This window comes from Cariama cristata, unplaced genomic scaffold (assembly GCF_000690535.1).
Source record: "Cariama cristata isolate BGI_N322 unplaced genomic scaffold, ASM69053v1 scaffold6638, whole genome shotgun sequence".
Classification (NCBI taxonomy): domain Eukaryota; kingdom Metazoa; phylum Chordata; class Aves; order Cariamiformes; family Cariamidae; genus Cariama; species Cariama cristata.
In genome coordinates this window covers 58432-79800 of record NW_009629368.1, presented here as the reverse complement: position 1 = coordinate 79800, position 21369 = coordinate 58432, and the positions used below count along the sequence as shown (strand labels likewise).

At 39.0% G+C, this 21369-nt stretch overlaps 1 protein-coding gene across 1 annotated transcript in view; it reads left to right on the top strand.

The window, feature by feature from the left end:
- Window positions 1-21369, top strand: part of COBL (cordon-bleu WH2 repeat protein) — a 111238-nt gene that overhangs the window by 76593 nt on the left and 13276 nt on the right. Inside the window, exon 10 of the mRNA XM_009705131.1 lies at window positions 15093-15405. Within this exon, the coding sequence (XP_009703433.1) occupies window positions 15093-15405 (313 nt within the window). The remainder of the gene's footprint in view (window positions 1-15092; window positions 15406-21369) is intronic.

Here is a 21369-nt window from a genome sequence, read left to right as displayed (position 1 = left end):
AATGTGCTACTGGTCCAGAACTGAAACTTATTCTGAGCAGGTGAGATACAGACAGAATATTCTAAATATATGAATGGAAAAAGGAAATAGTTCTCTTTTTGTTCATTTTAACTGGAACTATTTAAAGCTGTCCATGGCATCTAGAGTGCTCAAATAAGTGCCAAGGGAGAGTGTTTGGTAGAGAAATCATCCAGTCCAAATTGTATGATGGATTGCAAAGGCCTATGATGCATTTATTTATTAAACACATGGCCATGCAATCTATCGTATGACCATCATCTGCATCTGTAAACTCTGTGGTCATGATTGTCATACACTCATCATTTATGTTCACAGCCACTTTTAGCTCTCCTTATTGTTCTATCAAAGTGCTTCTTTGTGAGAGTTGGGCTGTGCATGTGTATATGAGACAGTAGTTCTGTCTTGTGAACTTGGCTTCCAGTCACTACTATGATTGTCAATATATATTTAGCATGCAGTAGGCACCATTTAACTTCCCATACTAAAATACATGTTATTTTAGAAGACAGAATGTAACTTATTCCATCCCTCGAAAATTACAGCCATGTTGTTTTCTAATGTCATTGCAAAACTATGAACTCCCCCCTCAAGGACAGTGAGTCAAACTTGCTGTCACAGTTTACACACTTCTTATTCAGGTATCTTATGTATAGCATGCAGACAAGCTTCTGTATGGCTAGAGAATTCCACTGTTAAAATCCGTAAGAAGTTGAGAGAACAAAAAGGTGACATACTTAATTCTTTGTTTATCCAGAAGAGCTTACACGTAATAAAGTGTGATGATTTTTGCTGAGATGGAGAAAGGGGAAGGTGGTCTTGTATTTTTCTATGCAAGAGTCAGCTGCTTTATTCCTTGTTTATTGCATACTCTTCTGTGATATTCTGACTTCAAGTGGTAAATGACTGTTGAAAGGATCAAGCCCAGTAGCAAGAATGAACTACTTTAGAAGTTGATAACATACTGAGTATGTGTCAAATACTGAGTCCTTTGTATCCCTTGAATGTTCCTTGAACATGAAAGATTTTTTTTCTTTTTTCTTGTTCAGTTCTAATTAGAAAATTGTAAGTTTGGGTCACTGGATCTGCTTCATTTTCTCATACCTTGAGAAAGTTCTGAAGAAGGGGACTCAGTCCTGGGTAAAGGTAACGAAAGGGGTTATTTTGTATTCACTTACATGTTAACTCTGCTCTCTGCTTGTATTGGAAATAGTGCCTGTGATTTTGCAGACTTTGAGCCAGAAGTCTGTAAGGGAGCACAGTTCCTTTGAATATAACAAAATATTTTGTAGTTACATTGAGACTGGACTCCAGTGAACCAAATAGTCTTTCTAACCTCATTTCCTGATATTGAGGTTTTTAACTGGTTATTTACCTATTTCACAGAGTATGGAATAAACCTTAGCTTCACGTTTCCCATCCTGACTAAATGTAAAGACGTTTATCTTCTAATTCCTTTGCAGCCCAGCTCTGCAGTGCAAGTGGTCTGTGGATAAACTGTGAATGTTTGTTCCAAGTGAAACCAAATTCCCTTTTTTCCTCTTCCTTAGTCAAAATAAGAGCAGTTTAACTATGTGAACTGTACCTTTAATAACTGAGTGGCATCTTGAACATTCTCTGTTGTTGTACTTGAACAGTGGAATATGAAGAAATTGTCACACCCATACAAATAGAGGGACTTAGTTTTATCAGTAACAAGCTGGACTGAACATCTGTGTCCAGCCAAATACATGCACATGGTACAAGTGTGTATGTGTGTGTGTGAGAACTTTAATCCTGGGTATGAATTTGAAGTTATGCTTGATTTACACACTATGTATGGGCCAAATCAAACTGGAAGGTTGGTATTTGAAATGGCATTGCAATTTGTAGTGCAAGATCCTACTGGTTCAAATGCAGGCAATGCACAGTGAGCTACAGAAAGCAAACTGTTGAAAATTTTTATATTCTCTGTTCCAGGTAGGTGATAATACCCATCCCAAAGTGCTTGTCCATCCTTGGTGATGCTCATACTCATCTTTTCCTATTACTACTTCTAAGTCAGTAAACACTGACTAAAATGCCTGCCTGCTTTTTTCTAAGAAATTGAGAATTCCGGCCATGCACATTCACTTCTGAGTTTTAGGGCCTGAGGGAGCAAAAGGCTGAGAGCAGAGACAGAGTCTCTTTTGTCAGCTGCTTTTGTGGATTCCATAATTAGTTCCTGGCATGGATAAAAGAATTACTTTCCAACCTACTGTACCATAAGCAAAGGTGGGGTGTAATGGAGGACAAAGACCTAAAATAAAAGACCGAGGAAAGAATGAGAAAGGACGACTATGACAGGCAACTTACTTTTTTTCTTTTAAGACTATTGTGATTAAAAGGTGAAAGTGAAGTTGGTAGTGTGGAAGTGAAGTATGGTAACCTCCCATAACAGTAAAGGACTGGTAGGGGAGTATCTACTTACTTGTCAGAGCAAACAAACAGAACAACTATTATTTTCACTTCAAGTGTCCAATGAAAATTGTTATTTATATGTCATTTTTAAAACATGTAAGTTAGCATTTGTCTTCTTTTCTCTCCCATGATTGTTTCTTTCCTCAATTTTTTTCACTTGACAAGAAGTTAGAAACTAAGAGGGAAAATATTTTTTCAGTTTGTAAAAACGTGAAAATTAATGGAAAAATATTTTCAACATTTTTTCCTTAACTAAATGAAAACATGCACCAGCTGTATTTATAAGATGTGTCTATGGGTGTAACAATCAAGACTTCAATGTAAGAATTAAGAATTCTTATACTTCTTAAATTATAAGAATTATGAAGAATTATATAAGAATTATAAAGACTGTAAGAAAAACTGATCTGCTGGTTTTAAGTTCCAGATAAGACCTTTCTTTACTTGACTTTTACTTGTAAGAGACAGAGCATTTTGGAAGCTAAACAGACTATTATACTTGACTTGCTCTACAGAAAGCCTCACAGTGGACTGCTAAGGACAGTAGAAGGGCCAGCCAGTATCACTTCCTGGTGTTACTGGAAGTAGATGCTACTTTGGGGACTATGACATGAATGCATTGGTATTTTGGTTTTATTCTGAAACCCTTTATGGGTACTACCAGTCTCTTAGACATGTTAAATCTATACTCAGGAGTGACGTGATTCTTTTTTACCAGGTAAAACTTATCCTGATCCCACTTTCTCCCCAGAAAGAGGAAAAGAGGAAAGGTTGTTGGTTTCAGTTTTTTTCAGAAGAAATCTTCTTTCAGTTAAACACATTGTATGTGAAGTTTTTGTGTCTATTTATAATTTAAAAATATATTTTTTTACTTTTAAAACCCTTCTTGCCTTCAGAAAATGAGAACAATATGCTGATTAACTGACCAGCAACCTAAAGAAACTTAGAGGTTTAAATGTCCAAGTTTTCCAAATGAAAACATTTGGTTTTAAAAAAAAAAAAAGCATGCGTATACTGTAATTTGCTTGTTTGCTCCACTCCCTTGTGGACATGCCCAGCTTCCTCTGTACCTGGCAGTTTTCCTGTTCTGTATTCGTCAGGCTAATCAATGGGATTCAGATGTTCCTCAAATAAAATAATTTGTCTTTTGTGCTAAAAAGGCTTTTCTTCACTTTCAGAGTACATTAAATACATGCCACTGTTCACAATACAAGGCTTTGGCAATGTATGGATTGCATTTTTTTTTTTACACAAAAAAATCCTTGCACAGGGAAACTCCTGCGGTTTTTCCAGAGAGTTAAATTAGTGCCTGTGAGAAAATTAGGAGACTGAAAGCAATGGAGACAGAAGTCTTTAAACTTCTATGCTGTAATGTGAAGAGTAATAACAAACCACCAGCTTGCTTCTGTGCTGGTCTGATAGGGGCCACTCTTAAGGTGAGAGGAGAGTTTTATAATCTCATGCTGAAATTATGAGCAATCAGGAAAATGAAGATAATGTTTGACCATTACTGTAAAAACTGCACTGTACAAAGTGGAACAGTGGCCAGTCACACCTGCTAAAAATTTTTTCCAAACATAATCCTTGTGTAGTGTTTTTAGAAAAAAAAAATAACTGGTTCTTTGATGTTTAAAAGAGGAGATGCCTTTTGGTTTTTTTATACTTAGTTTTAATTTTAGTTAGGGATAAGAAGGGGAAAGAAACAGGATAATAAAGGGATTATAATGGATAAAAAAGGGAAAAATAGATGGAGAAGACAATTGCAGAAGCTTCAGCTTCTTGATTTCAAAACCAAAATGGATGTTAGGATGTTAGGATTTGGGAGTTTTGCCTTTTCTTTTTCTTTTTCTTCTCTTCCCCTAGACCCCATCAAGTAATTCTTAAGCATTTCTTTTGGACTTCTACATTTATTCAGTTTTCTGATATCTAAACCCCACCACACTATGGGTTGAAGCTTTGCTGTTGTTTGTAGCATCCTTCCCTCAGGTATCCCTGGTAAATAATAGGGAATGAGCTGATATCTAAACCCCACCACACTATGGGTTGAAGCTTTGCTGTTGTTTGTAGCATCCTTCACATCTGTGAAGAAAGTCCCCTTACTCTGTCTTTCTGCCTCTTTATGAAACTTGTTGAACTGAACTTTAGATTGTTACCCTTCCTGTCTAATTCAGGAGAAGTTGCCAGCCAGTTTAAAAGTTACTGGAGGGTTTCATAGACAGACTTATAAACCCGGAACAGTGTGACCTTCTCAACCTAATTTCAGTAGGAACTGAGGCTAAAAAGAAAGAAATTCAAAGACATTTCTGAATTTCCTGTAGGAAAAATGACCTTTTATGGTGATCCTAATTAAGCCCATTAACTCAGGTGAAAAATTCCCCGAACTAGCTTGTCTGTTTTGAGGGTGTGATCATAGTGAACCTTCAAATTCTAGAAATGGCCTTACTCCAGCAAAGCACTTAAGCATGCTTAGTCAGGTACCCCATTATACAGCATGCACATTATTATTGAATGGACTGTGTAAATGAAAGCCTTAAAATGCTTCACATGAATAAAAATGCAGACAAATTTTCCCTGTGGGGATTCGTCCCGTGCAGGAGATATCTGCAGCTTTACATTTTAATCAGTGAGCAGTCCGATCCTGCTCTCATTGAAGTCAGTAGCAAAACCCAGCCACTGAAGTGGAAGCAGGATCTGATACTAACAGCACAAAACGTGAAAGTTATTCCAAGTGGGTGTTCAGATGATGACCCATTTGCATCAAGCTGCTGTTCACCAGAACACCAGAGATGACACTGCCATTAACATTTTACTATCTGCAGATCAGTACAGAGCACAACATCCAGTTACCACTCTTGCATGTTTGCATTTCTTCAAGTTAATAGGTAAAGAGAGCCCCGGGGCAAAGCACGATTGATGAGATAAATTGACTTCCAAGAGGGCTAAGAAAGAGTGGGCCAAATTCAGCTCTGACTTACGTAGTGCCATCTCTGCTTATGTCTGAAATAATCTGATCTAGTCCATCTGCTGTCAAAGAGGAGTGGTGGCATCATAGCAGAGCTCTTCTGTGAGCGCTTTGTTCTCTACCTGTCCCGTGTTCCTGTCCTCACTAGGCTCCCAGGGAGAGCTTCAGTGTGCACTGCTGAAAAAGATAACCTCATGGCTAGAACCTGAAATGGAGTTCATGATACCCTGCGTTTGATTCTTGCCCCATGCAATGATTTCTTGGCTATGTTTGTGTTACTGTCTCTTGCCATCCTTCCATACAGCCTTTATTGTCTGTGTCTCATTGCTGCTAGCATAGCCCCAGGGTGCCTGGCAGTGTTTTAGGTGGTCAGTGCGCTTGGCAGGCACTGTCCTGGCCTCACTGCCCTGGATTTGCCCTCATCCCAGCATGGGAGTCTGGTCTTCAGAGTGCCTAGGAAATGTCCTTTGAAAATGGTATGATGCCCTTGTGGAGGGTATTGCACAAGATCTTTAGGGAGATACGGGAGATACTTAGCATACTCTGGTCCTCAGTTTTGTTATCCGCAAGAATAATTCTTTCTTCACAGGGCAGTTTCAGAAGGCAAAACGTCTTAGTGATGAAAAGTGTTCAGGTACTCCAAGCAGTGTCTCTCCAGGTTTGTACTTTCATTGATAACGTTGGACATCTTACAGCTATGAGAAATATGATAGCAGAGTAATCGAATCTGAATGTGCAGTAAAATGCATAATAACTAAATTCAGAAGAGAAGCATGCTCTTCCAAGTTAAAATATTTCTGGAAATGTAATTGCCAAAGTAAACCACCAACCAGAATATATTGAAACACCTGTTGTTGTTCTAACTTTGGAGACGGAAGCAGGTATTCCATTGATCAGTAGGTCCAAGAGGAGTCAGTTAATGTACATCAAATGTGGTTAGAATAGAGCTTTGTGTCTTTATAGCACAGAGGTGTATGGAAATGTTTTCATATCTAAATTTGGAGCTAGCTGTTGAAAATCTTCTGTGAAGGTATTTAGGTTATTGGTGGTTTGGCTGAAGCATGTTTTGGCCAATTAAATGGAGTTATTTTGTGCCATCCTAATTGTAAGTTAGGCAGGTGGTTTGTGCATGAAACATTTAATTTTCTGAGGGCTCTGTCTGACTTCAGATGATACTATAGATGCTATCCTGTACAAAGATAGAAGTTGATGTAAGGGAAAATGATGGATGCACTGATGGGGGAACTGAAGGGCGACATCATAGATCTGAGTGGACTGAGGTGTTGTGAGGATGGATAAGAAAAAAATCTGCAAGAGTGATGAAATCCCATTTTGTTAACCACCACTTCAGCCTGGAGTCACTCTTATCTTTTAGTACAAAGCAAAACCAATATTTGTTGCCTTTACTGCTTAGTAAGTCCACATTGTTAGGAAAGTACTAAAATTATTTTTTCTCATTTGTGCAGCAGTTCTCAATAGAAGTGCTTATATACCCAAGGCAAGTATACTTTGTCCCCATAAATAGAAAGCAACTTTTTATGTGTGTAATAGCTAATGGTTTCAGTAATAGATAGCTTATTACAGATTGACCTGATTCTCTTCCTCACTTCCTAGCTTTAAATTTAATCAGAAATAAATACACAACTGTCAGTGGAATGGTGTCTGTGTACTACAGAAAGAGCTCTTAAGTCCCACAAGTGTGTGTGTGTATATGTGTTTGTGTGTTTGGTTTAGGGTTGGGGTTTTTTATCTTCTCTTTGCTGAGTTTCCTGGCAGTTAGTCTCTGGGGAAGGAAAGTATAATTACAATGCAAAAGTGTTTTATGTTTTTCTCTGCTGAATTATGCTAGAAATATGAATCTGCAGTAGAGATTTTTATGGAATTGTTAACAGACAAACTAAGGAAGAGATTGAATTGATAGAACAGAGTGCACAGGGGGGAAGATGGTGAAGTTTAAAAAGAAAAGTTGAACAAATGGTCTTTTTCCTGTGGTCTTTAAAATCATGTAATAAAACATTGGTTTATTGCATAGGTTCAGTAATCATTTCTGGGTTTAATCGTTACACCGCATACGCTTTTCAGGCAATTTTATAGACTATGTTCTCTAAGGTGGCTCATGAAAATCACCTTCACAGTCCATTTGTTTATATGCTGCACTGTGCTTGCATGGAAGCCAACCACCTCTGTAAAGGATGTGGATTGCCAAAATCTATCACTTAAGACTAATAATTCCCAGCAAAAAGTGGAGAGTACTTTATTTCTTCACCAGGCTCATTATATTGGGCAGTCTCTGGTTTTAGATCTAGATTTTCCTTTCCCACAAAGCCCTCCAAAGAGCCCCATTATTGATCATGGCATGTTACCAGTGTTAGACGTGATTTATGAAGTGCAAGTCTGAAGCTGTCTATTATATGCTCTTAAATATATGTCTATGTTATCCTACTCTTGTAACCTACATGATCTGCTTGTTCATAGTCTTTTTGAACTGCACGGATTAAGCACACTGCTCCTCTCCTCACACCTAAGTAGAGGACCAACTAGAGCCAGGAAAGCACCTTGTGAGTCATTCTAGTTTGCTGTTAACCTCAGATAGTCGACACCAGGAACTGTTGTGAAAGCCTCCCCATCGTACTTCAAAGTGTATAACAGGAAATGAACAACTAGCACTACTGACTCATTTTTTAAAATCTGTCCCTCTCTAAGCCAAGTGTCAATGTTCTCCAGTTAATCAAGGAAAGATCTACTTTGACACACAATCCTTTTCCTGTCAAAGAGCATTTTGCTCTTCATGTCACTTTTGCGACATCTGTTCCCTTCGAACAAGGAAGGCTGGTTACTGGCTATGGTGTAGAGTTGTCCACGCATCCATACAAGGCTTTTATAAAAGCAAGGAACTAGTGAGTGCCAAAAAGGAGAGGATGAAAAGCAGTTTAGCAATAGCTGCGGTATTCTAGGTCAAATGGGCTTTGCAGAGGTCGGAAGGACTTTTTCAGTCATTGAAGAAAGGATTATGGGAAAGAAATGGGAATAATAAAGTCCAATATGTTAATTTTCCCCTGCCTGAAAATCTGTGTTGTGTTAGTTCTGAAATCTTTCTTTTCTTATTCGGCAGGTGGTAAAAATAAAAGTCTGAAATGGGAGAGGGTAGCAGACATTAACTTGACGTGGTAGTTCCCTCAGAGTCTATGAAGAGCCAGCAGATAGTCTTACCTAGTGTTGTTTTGAGAGAAAGACTGCACAGTAATTTTCAGCATAGCTTTGAAAGGAAAATCAAACATTAGTGAACAGACCTTCATAGTTGCTTGTACATGGAAAAAACAGTGGAGGGACTGGAGTACTCTCCAGTTTCCTCTTTCTAGCTTGATCGTATCTTGTGTTACCTTTGGTGCAAGAAACACAATTGACAAAAAAAAATTTGTAAAAGTTACAATACTTCTGTGTTGCAGTATCAACTAACAGCAGACAGGTTTAACCTCAACGGAAGTGCTTGACTACCTCAAATTCATAAGGGTCCACATTGATTTATGTTTCAACCATAGGAGAGTAGATCTAGGCAGCTAAGTTAACTGTGATTATCCTGCATCAACTGTGGAAATGCTGAAGATTCGCAGGGTACATCTAATAATAGTCCATATGTACCTTTCTGATGACATGTCTGGTGAGACATCTGCTTTGTGAGTCTTTTAATTTTTGTTACTGGCTAGCATGTAAAGGTATTGATTTACTTCTGTTTGCAGGTTTTGTGCAGTAAGAATGACTGCAATTAAACAACCCGTTGGAAAACATGAGCGTGGGGCATAAGACTAGGAAGGAGGCTGAAAATATCTCATTATATGAGAACTGGGAGTCACATGCAGGGACTGCGTGAGTCAGCACCGTGCCCTTACGGTGATGAAGCACTAACCACAGACTGGATTGCACTAGGAAGAGCACAGCCAGCAGATCAAGGGAGATGATTACTCCCCTTTACTTGGCTGCCATGAAGCCACATCTGTGTCCATTGTCCAAAAGTGGGTTCAGGTTCGAGTTCTGTGGAACAAGATCCTGACAAGCCAGAGCAGAGGCAGCAGGGTCTGGCAGGAGGCATCGCAGATGTACATGAAGGTGCTGGGGCAACAGGGCTTGTTCAGCCTGCAGAAGGGAAGGGTAAGGAGAATTTGAATGCTGTCTTGTATCTGAATGAAAAGGAAGAACGAGCCAGAATGTTCTCTGAGATTCACTGCAAAAGGTTAAGACGACAACAGTGGGAAGTTGCAGCTAGAAAATTTTCAATTTGGCATAAAAAAAGTGTTCTTTATGGGTAGAAGCGTTAAACATTGCCCAGGGAATGATTCATGATTTTCTAGAGAGGCTGTGGTGTCTCCATGCTTGGAGATTTTCAAAACTCAGCTGCTCAAAGTCTTGAGCAATCTCATCTAAGCTGGAAGTTAGCCGTGCTTTGAGGAGGACGTTGAACGAGACCTCCAGAGGTTCTTTACAAATTAAATTATTCTGTGATTCTATGACCGAAATGAGCTGAGCCAACATTAAGCTGCTCTACATCCTCATTTTGGAGGAGCTGGAGCTGCAGAGCATGGTTCCTCACCTCTCTCACCTCCACATTTCCTGGCCTCACCTTCAGTTTCTGCAAGGCAGTTGCAGGCGATGGGAGAGAAGGCATGCCTTGGAGCTCAATCCATTCCCCCACTCCCCCCGTGCTATTGTTAATGTATAACAGTGGTCATTTATTTTCTCTTTGTTTCTTTTAATTAAAAAAATGAAAGTATGCATATAGGCTCAACTGTGCTAACAGTCATACTGGGTTAAAACAGTCTTAATTGCAACGAGTAGAAAGAAGTCTACCCATTCTGTCTTGTGCTTTAACTGCTCACTGTATCATTTTTAACACCTATCTCTACGTACAAGTTTTTGATTGATGAGCAAAATGAGTAAAATGTAACCAGAACACATTGTACCTGTGTGAAAACTCTTAAGCTAATCCTGTGTTACCCATTTTCATAATCTCTGTTAATCATTGCCATAATAAATGTTTTCTTTTCCTATTTCTTCCAGCAGCCTATGAAAAAATGTACACTTTTTTAATACCAGTCTTTTGTGATGGTCTAACTTTTTACCACTAATACGAATAATTATCGTTTCTTTCTTGCTAGAAGTTTTAAGTACTGTCAGTGAAATAATTATGTTGTAATTTGAGGATCGTTATAAGAATTAATATTCTTTAACATCATGAAGTTTGTAATATTTTTTACAACTTTGTTGTAATAGACCATTTGAACTACAGCAAAGCAATTTTAGTCCATGAAAAGAAAGTTTTTTGGCAGTGGAACAAGTGATGAAAGAATTTGGCAAATAATTACCAACCGCTTAGCAAAAACTCTGAGGAATTAAAGGAACTCTGAAACAATTACAAAGTTCAGATTATTCACCATGTAGGGGTTAAATCAGCTGTTGCCTCTTTAAAAGTGCTCTTGGATATACTGTTTCTGTCAATATTGAATGTGACAGTAAAACACCAGCAGTGCTGTAAAAGCAGAAGGTCACAGCACTTAGTGAACAGTTGTAGTCGGACAAGACTTACACCCTGTGCCCATTGGACTCAGAGGGAGTGATGGCTTGGGCTTGGGTGACTGATTTTCAAAGTCTGGGTATGATATGCATCTTTTGAACACTTAGGTCTGATTCTAATCTCATTCAAAGTTAGTGGTGGTGATTTTCATAGTAGTAGTCAAAGTGAGTATTTTATCCATGGTAGTCTTCACCTATTGAATTGAATCTTCATTTCTGAAAATGCTGATTAGCATTTAAACCAGGTGAGGTTTATCTGTCTCCCCATCATTGGCATTCTGTATGAATAATGTGTATATATATGCGATATCAAACTGCGCGAGTGCAGATATGACTCCTAAACTCAGAGTTCAGTGTTTTCCTAATTACTTACAACCTATTGAGATTAAAACAACAAGATCTCTTTTGTGTTAAACAAGAAGCTCACATTCTTTACCGATGAGGTCTCTTGATGATCAGGGCAACATTCTTGCAAACAGACCCAATCCGCTCCCCCCGACTCCACTCCGCAAGAAAGCCTTTGTAACTTGTGGTTGACCTAATTGTGCAGCCACAGCGCTGCTGATGCTAAGCGAGGGCCATCCCTGGTGTGGCACTCACTCATTTGGGCTTTGCACACTCTGCAGCCTGGAGCAGGACCTAGGTAAGCGGCAGTGCAGGGCATTGAGGGACACTCCAATTTTACTTGTGGGTGAGATGTCCCGCAGAGATTTCAGTATGAGTTGGAGACCACGAGCCAAACTCTACACCCCTTGCAATATCACACCCCACCTGAAGCCAGTGAATGGGGTCACATGTTACAGAAAAAAAGATTTTGGCATTGTTATATATTTGGAAATGCAGACAGTCTTCTGAGGTACACGTGTTTTCAGTAATATATTGTCTGTGTCAATTGTTATTTGTGTGTCCAGTCCTGAAGTACTTGATGAATATTCTGTCTTAACCTAGATGTGTCTACATGAGGTCTTGAAGATCAGAGCCCACGTTGAAATCTTCTTAGTGTCATGACGGAGAAGAGAGAAACAAATGTTGAGATTTTTCTTTATTCGACCAACAAGTAACCTCAGTAGCTGCCATCGTTATGATCACTGTGCTTAGTGTATGTGGTGGTTTTCTGCATGTGTACTCCCTCTAAAAAAAAATACAAAATACACAAAAATCACAGGGCAGAATCACATCTACTACTGCACATTACCCTGTTCTCTGTGTAGAATTAGAAAGTTTTAAAAGATATTTTCTGACTCCTGGAATCAAGTCTATTCAGTAAAGTTGAGGTGGCTTTTTTCGTGTCATGTATCATTACCCAGTAATGCCCATCCATCTTCAATTTGCATCACTGGAGACTTAATCAAGCATGTAGAATGAAGAATAGATTCTTACTTAATCCATCCAGGAATGGCTCAACTTTAAAACACTCCTGTTTTAGAGCTGCTCTTAGCTGAAACAAGGTTGTTAACATGACACAGAACCATAGCAGTCGTGTTTTATACGTGTGCTTTCGTGTTCAGACATGTAGTAGTGGCAGTCAAAACAGTTGGCCTCAGCCAGTAATTCTGTTCAGTGCCGTGTGTTAACTGTGCTAAAAATTAATGGGATCTTCTCAATGAAGATAAAATATTAGGGAAGCATGTTGACAAACCGATCAGCTTGAAGAAAGGGAGACATTTTGGTTTTGCTTGAGCACAGGGAATCTGATTGTTGAATAGAAAGATGTCTTTCTGTAGTTCTGTAATTCAGGATAAAACTGCTGTTGGATGAGGAGGTTCTTACACTGGACTGGATGATTCAGCTGCTGAGATCCAGATGTAACAAATAGGGATCAATTCACATGTGGACCCTGATAATAAGAGAACTGGTTTTCCTTTTGTTTGTCAATATGTGGATAGAATGGGCTGGGGGATGGCGATCCTGCTGTAGAGCAGCTTGCTGAATCACATCAGAGAGAGACCTGAGTGTTGTTACTGCTGGAGACAGGTAGGGCTCTGGGACCAAAAGGATCTAAATCCCTGAGCAGAAAGATGCAGGAAATAGTTGCAGGCAGGCAAGAAGAGGAAGAGGAAATGAGAGACACCTAGGGAGGAAAAGCCCGTCACCCTCATGTCAGGAACTGGAAGGAGGTACTTTGTTATAAATTGCTGTGCCAGCTATAGGATGGAGGTCATTTATGGCATCCTGGTGACAACAGATGCGGCCTGTGTTATGTAGAGTTCTCTTTGCATCAAGATATACTGCATTGTGCATTACTTCAAAGTCTTCCCGTGTGCTTCCACTCTTCAACTTCTACTCTTTAAATTGGTTTCTTTGCTATCCTACTTTGTTCTGTTTTTAACATATTGTAGCTTTTACTAGTGCTTTGGTGGTGGGTTGTTACTGGAGTTTTTTGTTTGTTTGAAAGCCAAGTGGGCTATATACTCTTACCTGTTTGATTGCTGTCTGGTTTTGTGGGGTTTTCTTATTTGGTGTTTAATGTCAAATTATTCATATTTCTCCTTGATGTTGGTGTTTTCCTAATTGTAGTTCTGTCACAAGTGTACTCTAATCCATTCAGGGACACATACTTATTCCTTTAATTACTATTTTTAGATGGAACGATCTCTTGGATTAAATCTGGAACCTAGAGCTAATGTTACAGAAAATAAGGTCAAAGAAATCGAGTAACATTATTTCCAAAGTCGCAATAGAGTCTTTCTATCATCTTCCATCATTAATATCGATGCTTGACAGCACTTACAACTTTAATCATGATTTGTAATCCTCTGAATTTTATGGCTTCTGCTGTCAGAAATCAATTTCAGTACTTAATAGCATCTTGTAACCTCAGTCAAGGGGAATGTTGGTTTGATTTTTATTTTAGTTTTATTCAAAGCTTCACTGCTAAGCTACATCCTTACAAAATTTTTTCTATGACATTTTTTGACAAAGTTGTTTTCAATTCTCCAACTTAAAGAAAATACTTCTGTGTATATAACATAATACAGAAGTATTTCTCTCCGCTGGTCATTTTTATTGAGCTGTAGCTTCATGTATGCTTCAAAACATTGTAGATTCTGACCCTAAAAAACAGTGAAGTGTATGTTTAATCTTAGTCATGCTTGTAGACCTGGGACTTCTCATATAATTAACATCCACCACAAGTGTCTGCAGGATCAGACCATAAACTATTGTTTAATCTTCCTCTTGCTTACTGAGGTTGAAGAGGAGAATGGAGCACACTTATAATTCCAAATTAAACATTTAGATTAGTCTTTATTGATGCCTCTTGATCAAAAGAAGTGTGTTTGGGTTTGGTTCTGTCTTTAGTCACTCAATAATTTCAGTCACTGAAGTTGACCTTGGGAGTTCCCCTTTAATGGTATAATTGCAGGATGGAGTCTAGAGTTGTACATTTCTTAAGGGAAATAACAAAATTGTATTTTTCACCAAAAAAACCAAATGAAAACCCAAGTTGCTCATAGGAACCAAACTAAAACAGAGTACAAAAAATTGTACAATGTCTAATCTTTCAAAATTCACAACTTTTAGTAGAGTTAAACGTGCAAAGGGCATATCCATTGGTCTCCTTTATAAATGACTAAACATTGGAAAAGATTCTGCTTTAAGCATGGTAGTGTCTACTTTTCTGTACCCTTATTAGTAAATTTTGTACGCTTTGAAAAAGAGATAATTGTTACTGTCCATAGTGCATAGGAACTTGAAGGGTGATAAAATAAAGTGACCCCAGTGGGCCAGCAGTAGATCTAGTTTACCAGTTCAGTGTCCTGACTGGGAAATGCTGCCCTTTTTTACCCGTATATAGACTTGTTACTGGAAATGTCATGATCTGTCCCTGGAAAGTTGTTTCTTCATAGAAGTAAGGAAACTGATTTGCTATGAGTTATAAAACCTGAACTCCACAGGGCAGGCTTAGCAACCACCTTTGTAAAAGCAAAGAACGACAAAAGTTTTGTCACTTCTCAAATCATCTTTATCCCATATACAAATATTGAACTCCATCCTACTATTTCTAATGTATTTAATGTATTTTTTCCATTTACAAAGGAACAGCTCTCCGTGTTTGATTTATGTACAGATGACTTTCAACTAACTTTCCTTGGTACATTTCATTTAGAGAGCCTGTTGCCTGCACATGATAATGTTTATGTAGTGGATGACACGGTTCTGGAGTTATCAGAGGTGGAAGAAACGGCATCAGAAAGCAGCTGCTTTGCATCTGAGGACACCACAGAAGACTCGGGTGTTGTGAGCTCCCCATCTGACATTGTATCTCTGGAGTCACAAAATGACAGTATGAAGTTGAGAGACATCAAGCTGGTCAATGGCTACATGAACTCAGCTGAGGGGGATGTGATGTATGGCACAGAGACATGCCCTGTAAAGAACGCCTACTGCGACAGTGTGGGATCTGACAGTGCTCCACAGAGGTAAAAATTTATTTGCAGCCTGCTCTTGGAAAATATCATGCGTGTCCTCCTTGTAGGGAATCATTTAAGAAAACCAACTTCTACTTTCTTCTGCTCTTTCATAAACCAGTACCAATGCCAAGTGACTCCTCCTAGTGAAAAGCACACTGCCAAATCCCCTCCAGTGACATACTTGTAGCAACAAGCAAAGGTCACTTTTCTGTTTGAACTTGTAGTTACATTTCTTGCAGAAGACCGCTGCCCTCCGCAGTTGATTTCTCCAAGAAGCCTGAAATAATTTTGTTACAGTGTGGTTTATTTTGTAGTTCTGATAGCATATGAAGTGCTTAAAATGTTACTATATATTGATCTAGAAAAATGACATGCAGGTCATAAAATGTAAAATTCATAAAATGGAAAAATTCAAGCCACCGAAAGCCAGGTGGAAAAGGATTGTATTCAGTGAACTTAGGGGATCGGTTTGTGGGTGTGTACATACATATGTATGTTCACCTAATGCTACCCTCCACTGGCATTATACCTTGGGTTTTTTTTCCAGCATATTTCCTTTTTTTTTTCTTTTTTTTGCATAAACAAACATTTTCCTGCAGTTTTTGCAAGAAAATACAAGAACCTGGAATTTAACTAGAAACTGCCTTCAAGCACAAGTGACTCTGATACTGTTTGTTTGCCAAAACTCACATAGTTGGTGGCAGGGCTGCAAAGGGAACCCAAAATTTATAGGAGTTTGCAAATACAAACTGGCCAAATAGGAAGCTGTGCCTCCAGCAAGGAGGGTGGCCTGGTAATACTGACAGGGATCTGCTCTGTGTGATGCTGCAGAGTCATGGGACAGGGGCCAGAAATTCCTCTGAATTCTCAGTTGACACAAAGTCTGTGCTTTCTGGTCTCTCTCCATTCAGCTGCTAATCTGTAGCCCCTTCATAAGAGCATGTATCATGACCTAGTTATTTCCTTGCACACATTTCTGAGTGAGAACTTCATCTTGGATCATGCAGTGAGCGATAAATTAGGGATAAATTAGGCCAAAGTCAGTATTTAACCTATTGGAATGATCTCAGGGCTTTTTTTTATCCATCAATATCAATGAGGACAAGGTCAAGCCTCACTTAGATACTTGCTCAACAATACGTTTTTCTCGTGATTTGTCCTTTTACAGTTTCTTAAGTCCTGCTGCAGTCTCTATTTGGAGGATTAGATAGGCTAGTATAGTAACTGCAATTAACATTCCAGATCTGATCCAAAAAAGGAACCCATTAATTTCAGTAGACTTAGATTGAGCCTTGTAAGATAACTAAGCAATCCCAACTTTCCTCAAAATGCAAGATCTAAACTGGTTAGGAAAACACACATACACAGTGAGTGGGGGAGGAGAAGATACCATAACGTTGAGCAAAGATATCAAAGCAAAGCCCTGTAAAAACAGTACTAATCAGCAAAAAATATTTTGGACTTTTTCTGGGTTTTTTAGTCAAATAAAAGATTGACCGCAGGTCATTGTGACACACTCTCTCTTGGAAGTCAGTATTCTCTCCATCTTTCACTTCAGCCAAAGTTATATATTCTGTACATTGCATTGAGATTTACCTTTGCCACACAAATACACAAAATCTTTAATAGCTTTAGAAGAGACAACGCGAAATTTCATAAGCTGCCCAGCAGGGCTGCTGCTCGGGGGTCTTGCTGAGCCAAAGGAGTGGAAGCTGGAAGGATAGTGTGGTGTGCTGCCCATCACCATCATGGAGGTGATTACTCCCCCGGCTCAGCTGCTGTGAGGCCAGTGCTGTAATACCCTGTCCAGTCTTGGGCCCCCAATTCAAGACAGAGATTGGCAAACTGGAGGGGGTCCAGAGGAGAGCTGCTGAGAGGGCCGGAGCACACGAGATGTGAGGGGGAGAGGAGGCAACTGGTTGGTCACCTCGCAGAAGCGATGTAGGTAAGGAGGGACCTGTTGCAGTCTTCCCCTAAACAAAAGGAGGACTATGAGGCTTCTCGGGGATACACAATGAAAGGACAAGAGGCAACTGTCCCCAGCTGCTGTAAAGGAAATAAAAAAATATGAGGAGGAAATTCCTCAAAATGGGAGCGGTTAAGCAGTGGAGGAGGTTGCGCAGAGAGGTCAAGGAATCTCCATGCCTGGAGGTTTTTAGAACTCAACCAGACAAAGCCTTGGGCAGTCTGGCCTGGCTTTGAAATTAGCCCTGCTTGGACCAGGAGGTTGGACTGGACTTCCAACTAAATTTTTTCTGTGATTTTATTGTGCTAAACATTCTGTATTTATCTAGTATGTCCTTAATTTAAAAAGAGTGGTTTTAGACTGAAATAGGAGACAGTTATTGTTGTTTGGGAGGTGCAGTTATTTTTCATAAATTATATTTATTTTTTAGGCTCTGGGACAGAAAAATTGCTTCAGATCCACTTTAGGATATAGCAGAAACTTAACATTTGTGATTTATTTTAATCTTATGTCAGCAACCACTTAGATTGCCACAGCAGCAATGCTGATAGTAACATCTTTTAAATTTTTATGCTCTGAACGTGCCAGTAACATTTGAAGGTAAATCCAATTCCACTCCTAACCTATGTTTGTACACAAACCAGCTTTGAAAATTGTGCTCGTCTAAATCCTTTTGAGGTCAACTTGCTAGGTTTTCAAAAGCCACTTCCTAAGTGTAAAGGGAAGAAAAAAATAAGGAGTTTTTTTAAACCTATTTGTACAAAATTCTTGTTTTAGTGGGATGTAAATCAATTCTGAGTACAATTTTGAGTACAGCCAAATTTGGAGAACATCAGTTTCAACTTCCACTGTCAGAACAGCTGCCACCCCACTAATAAAATCTGTTGGGAGCTCTGAGTATATGTAGTTGTTGTGATCAACGGGCTACTTTCAGGACCAAACTAGCTTCCTGAATTCCCAGGCAAGTCAAAGCGCAGTTTGTGTGAATAATTGATACCAAGCTATACAGATTTTTAAATATGTTTCATAAGCTACAAAACTTACTGGAAAATTTTACATGGAGTTTATTCATTCCTTTCTATCTTCGTCTGGTCCATGTACCAATATTTAACTCAATTCTAAAAGGAAGATAAGAACAAAGAAATTGGGAGAATGTGTCGCTGCTGTAAAGTAGCAGTGGTTAGCAGCAGTGAATCGGAGTCCTCCTTGAGTCTGAGCTCCGCTGAAGCCAGAAATTTTATTTAGTGACTAATTTGGCTGAGGCTTGGGGGAAAAAGTTAATAAGAATAATGGAAATATTTAGCTTGTCATTTTAAGTTGTAAAGATGACTAAAACTTGGGCTTTTCACCCGGTGAAATAACTAATTCTTAAGAATTTATAATGCTGTATACTAAAATAATTTTGAACTCTGTGGGCTGTGAAAAGTACCCTTAAAGTGGAAGCAAATTATATTTGGAGTGAAGGGCTATAAAGAAAGTCCAAGTGGTATTTTGCACATGCGCTATGAAGAACTGCAGTGAAGAGCAGAATCAAGTCCACAGTTCTTACCTAGGTTTGGTCCAGAGGCTTAGCCTGTGCTCCAAGAGATCAAGAGTGTTTTGCCATGTTGCTTACTTTGGTTAATTGTATGTTTAGTTTTAAATTCATTTTTCTTAGAGTTTCTGGAATTGTTTACTGGGTGGCCTGGGTGGTCTCCGTGTAGCTGAAATGCCTGATAGCATTAGAGTATCGCGGCAGGGTCTGCAGCTCCTCTGCTGCTGAAGTCAAGGAAAGTTGTGAGCATTTAAGGGTACAGTCTTCAACATGCAGTAGTTTTGTCTGCCCGTAGCAGCGTAATAGTATGGCCAGCTCAGAAATGGCATGTACGACGGGCCTTGCACACACAGAAATGACCACATTAGAGCTCAAATCTCATTCAGTTCCCAGAGCACAGAAAGAGAAAAAAGAAGGTCCCCGGGTTCCAGGATTTCCAAGCCAGGGTCTTTCCTCCATGGTTTTATTTGCCAGTACATGGGAGCAACTTGCAAGTGCGCTCGTTTTTGTTTCGGTTTGGTTTGCGTTTTTTTGTTTTGGTATTCTTGTTCAAGCCATCTTAATCGAAATACACATATTAATTAGCATGTAGAATACCACATCAAGTGTCAAAACACTGTAGTTCTACCCTCGGCTCTGCCTCTAACCTGTTAAACCATCTTTGTCTTTCAGCCACTGACTTTTTTTTCAGGGTAAAAACCATAACACAGCTATCATATCTCACAATATATTCGTACAGTGCCTGGTAGAGCAGAATCCAGACCTCAGCTGGAGGTGCCAAGGGCTAACCCCATATAAATAATTGACTACATGCAACGTTTGGCTCTGAATGTTTTAATATTAACTGCTGACTCTGAACATTGTACTACATAGTTCTCTTTCTTCATATCCTTCCTTACGGTTGATTTCTTTGTGTTATGTATCTGTTCACCAAATTTTAATATATAGTGTTAAATGAGTAACAAGAAAACCACAGAGAAGCTGAAATGTTGCTTATGTAGCAGTAAGTACATCTCATGATCTCACAGTGTTGCAACTGTGTCCTCCCATACCCCCTCCTTTCCCATCCCTTGTGTGGTGTCATCACGCAAGCTCCTAGGGGCAGGGATCAGACAATTTTATATGCCTGTAAAGCATCATGCACACCTACTGTCTGGAGCTTTATAAATAATTACACATTAAAAATTATGTTAAAATAATATTATTAGGGATGCTAGGTCACACGCTCAAAGTTAGGTAACGTTAGTAGTAAGGCTGTCTGTGTAACCTTAGATTCCCCCCTTTAACCTTTAACTCCCCCAACTTTTGTGCAGTATGATAAAGTCTCTAGTTAAAGTGATCATACTCTGTTTTGTTTTGTTTTCTTTCTAAGTTTCAGAGCTCAATTAATAAAGCAGGCATACCGCCATTCACTCTCAGTTCAAATTCTTTTCTGGAGACAGGACTATTTAATTTCCTTTTACTCTTTTTATCTTACTCATCACACTAGTATCCATGTGCCATGCAGACTTTAATTAATTTCTCTGCACAGTAGTCACGTGAGATGAAAATTATCCTATTTTCAAGAAGGAGAGCTGATGCACAGACAGTCAAGGCAGACTAGTGACCAGTTAGACTACACAGGGCCCGTTTTTTTTTCAGAGGACTGAGTATTAAATAGTGTTTCATGTCTCAGAATGCAGCTCTCCTTTTCCTCCAAACTATTCTTGGAAGACATGTAGCCATTTTGGCTGAAATAAAAGTAATAGAATGGTCATGAGCATGATACAAATTGTCGCATTTGGACTGCCACCTAACAAAAATGTGTAATTTCTCAAAGTTACAAGCAATTGAAATCAGGGTTTTAAAAGGGATCTTAAAAATGAGTGCTTCCACCAACCTCTCTCAGAGCAGGAAAAACAAGTTAAAATACAAAACTTTTTTTTTAATTTTGAAAAAGTTCTAAATGTATTAAAATTTTAAAAATAAAAGTATTTCAAAATGTAAAAGGGAACTTGACAATTATAAAGCTAAATAAATACAGACTTGTCTGGGGCAAAAAGATAAAATACCTTCCAAAGGTCTGAAAGGGATTTTCCCCCTCCCTTGAGTTTCTGTTTCAGTAGCCATGAAAGAGGAATATTTTTTCACGTACAGCTAGTGGAGAGCATAGGGTGGGGGTGGGGGAACCCTCCTGAGATCGGTTCATGCTGTGGGTCTGGACAGGGATAATCCCATTTCCTCCCTTTCTCTTGGAAGAATTTGTTACCTTTGGCTCTGGTTGGGGTAGTTGAAGCTATTGGGATAGAGTCCTATTTGTTAGCAACCTGAGAAATACTCGCTGTTTGCTACAAAACTGTTAGGGTTTTGATGAGCTAGTTTAAAACAAAAGCTTGAAAGGATAGGGGTGGGTGAACTTGTTCTGCTTAATTTTCAGCCCATTCAAATTCAAATGTTACAAGGTTTTGTATTCCACTTGGAAAGGACAGGAGGG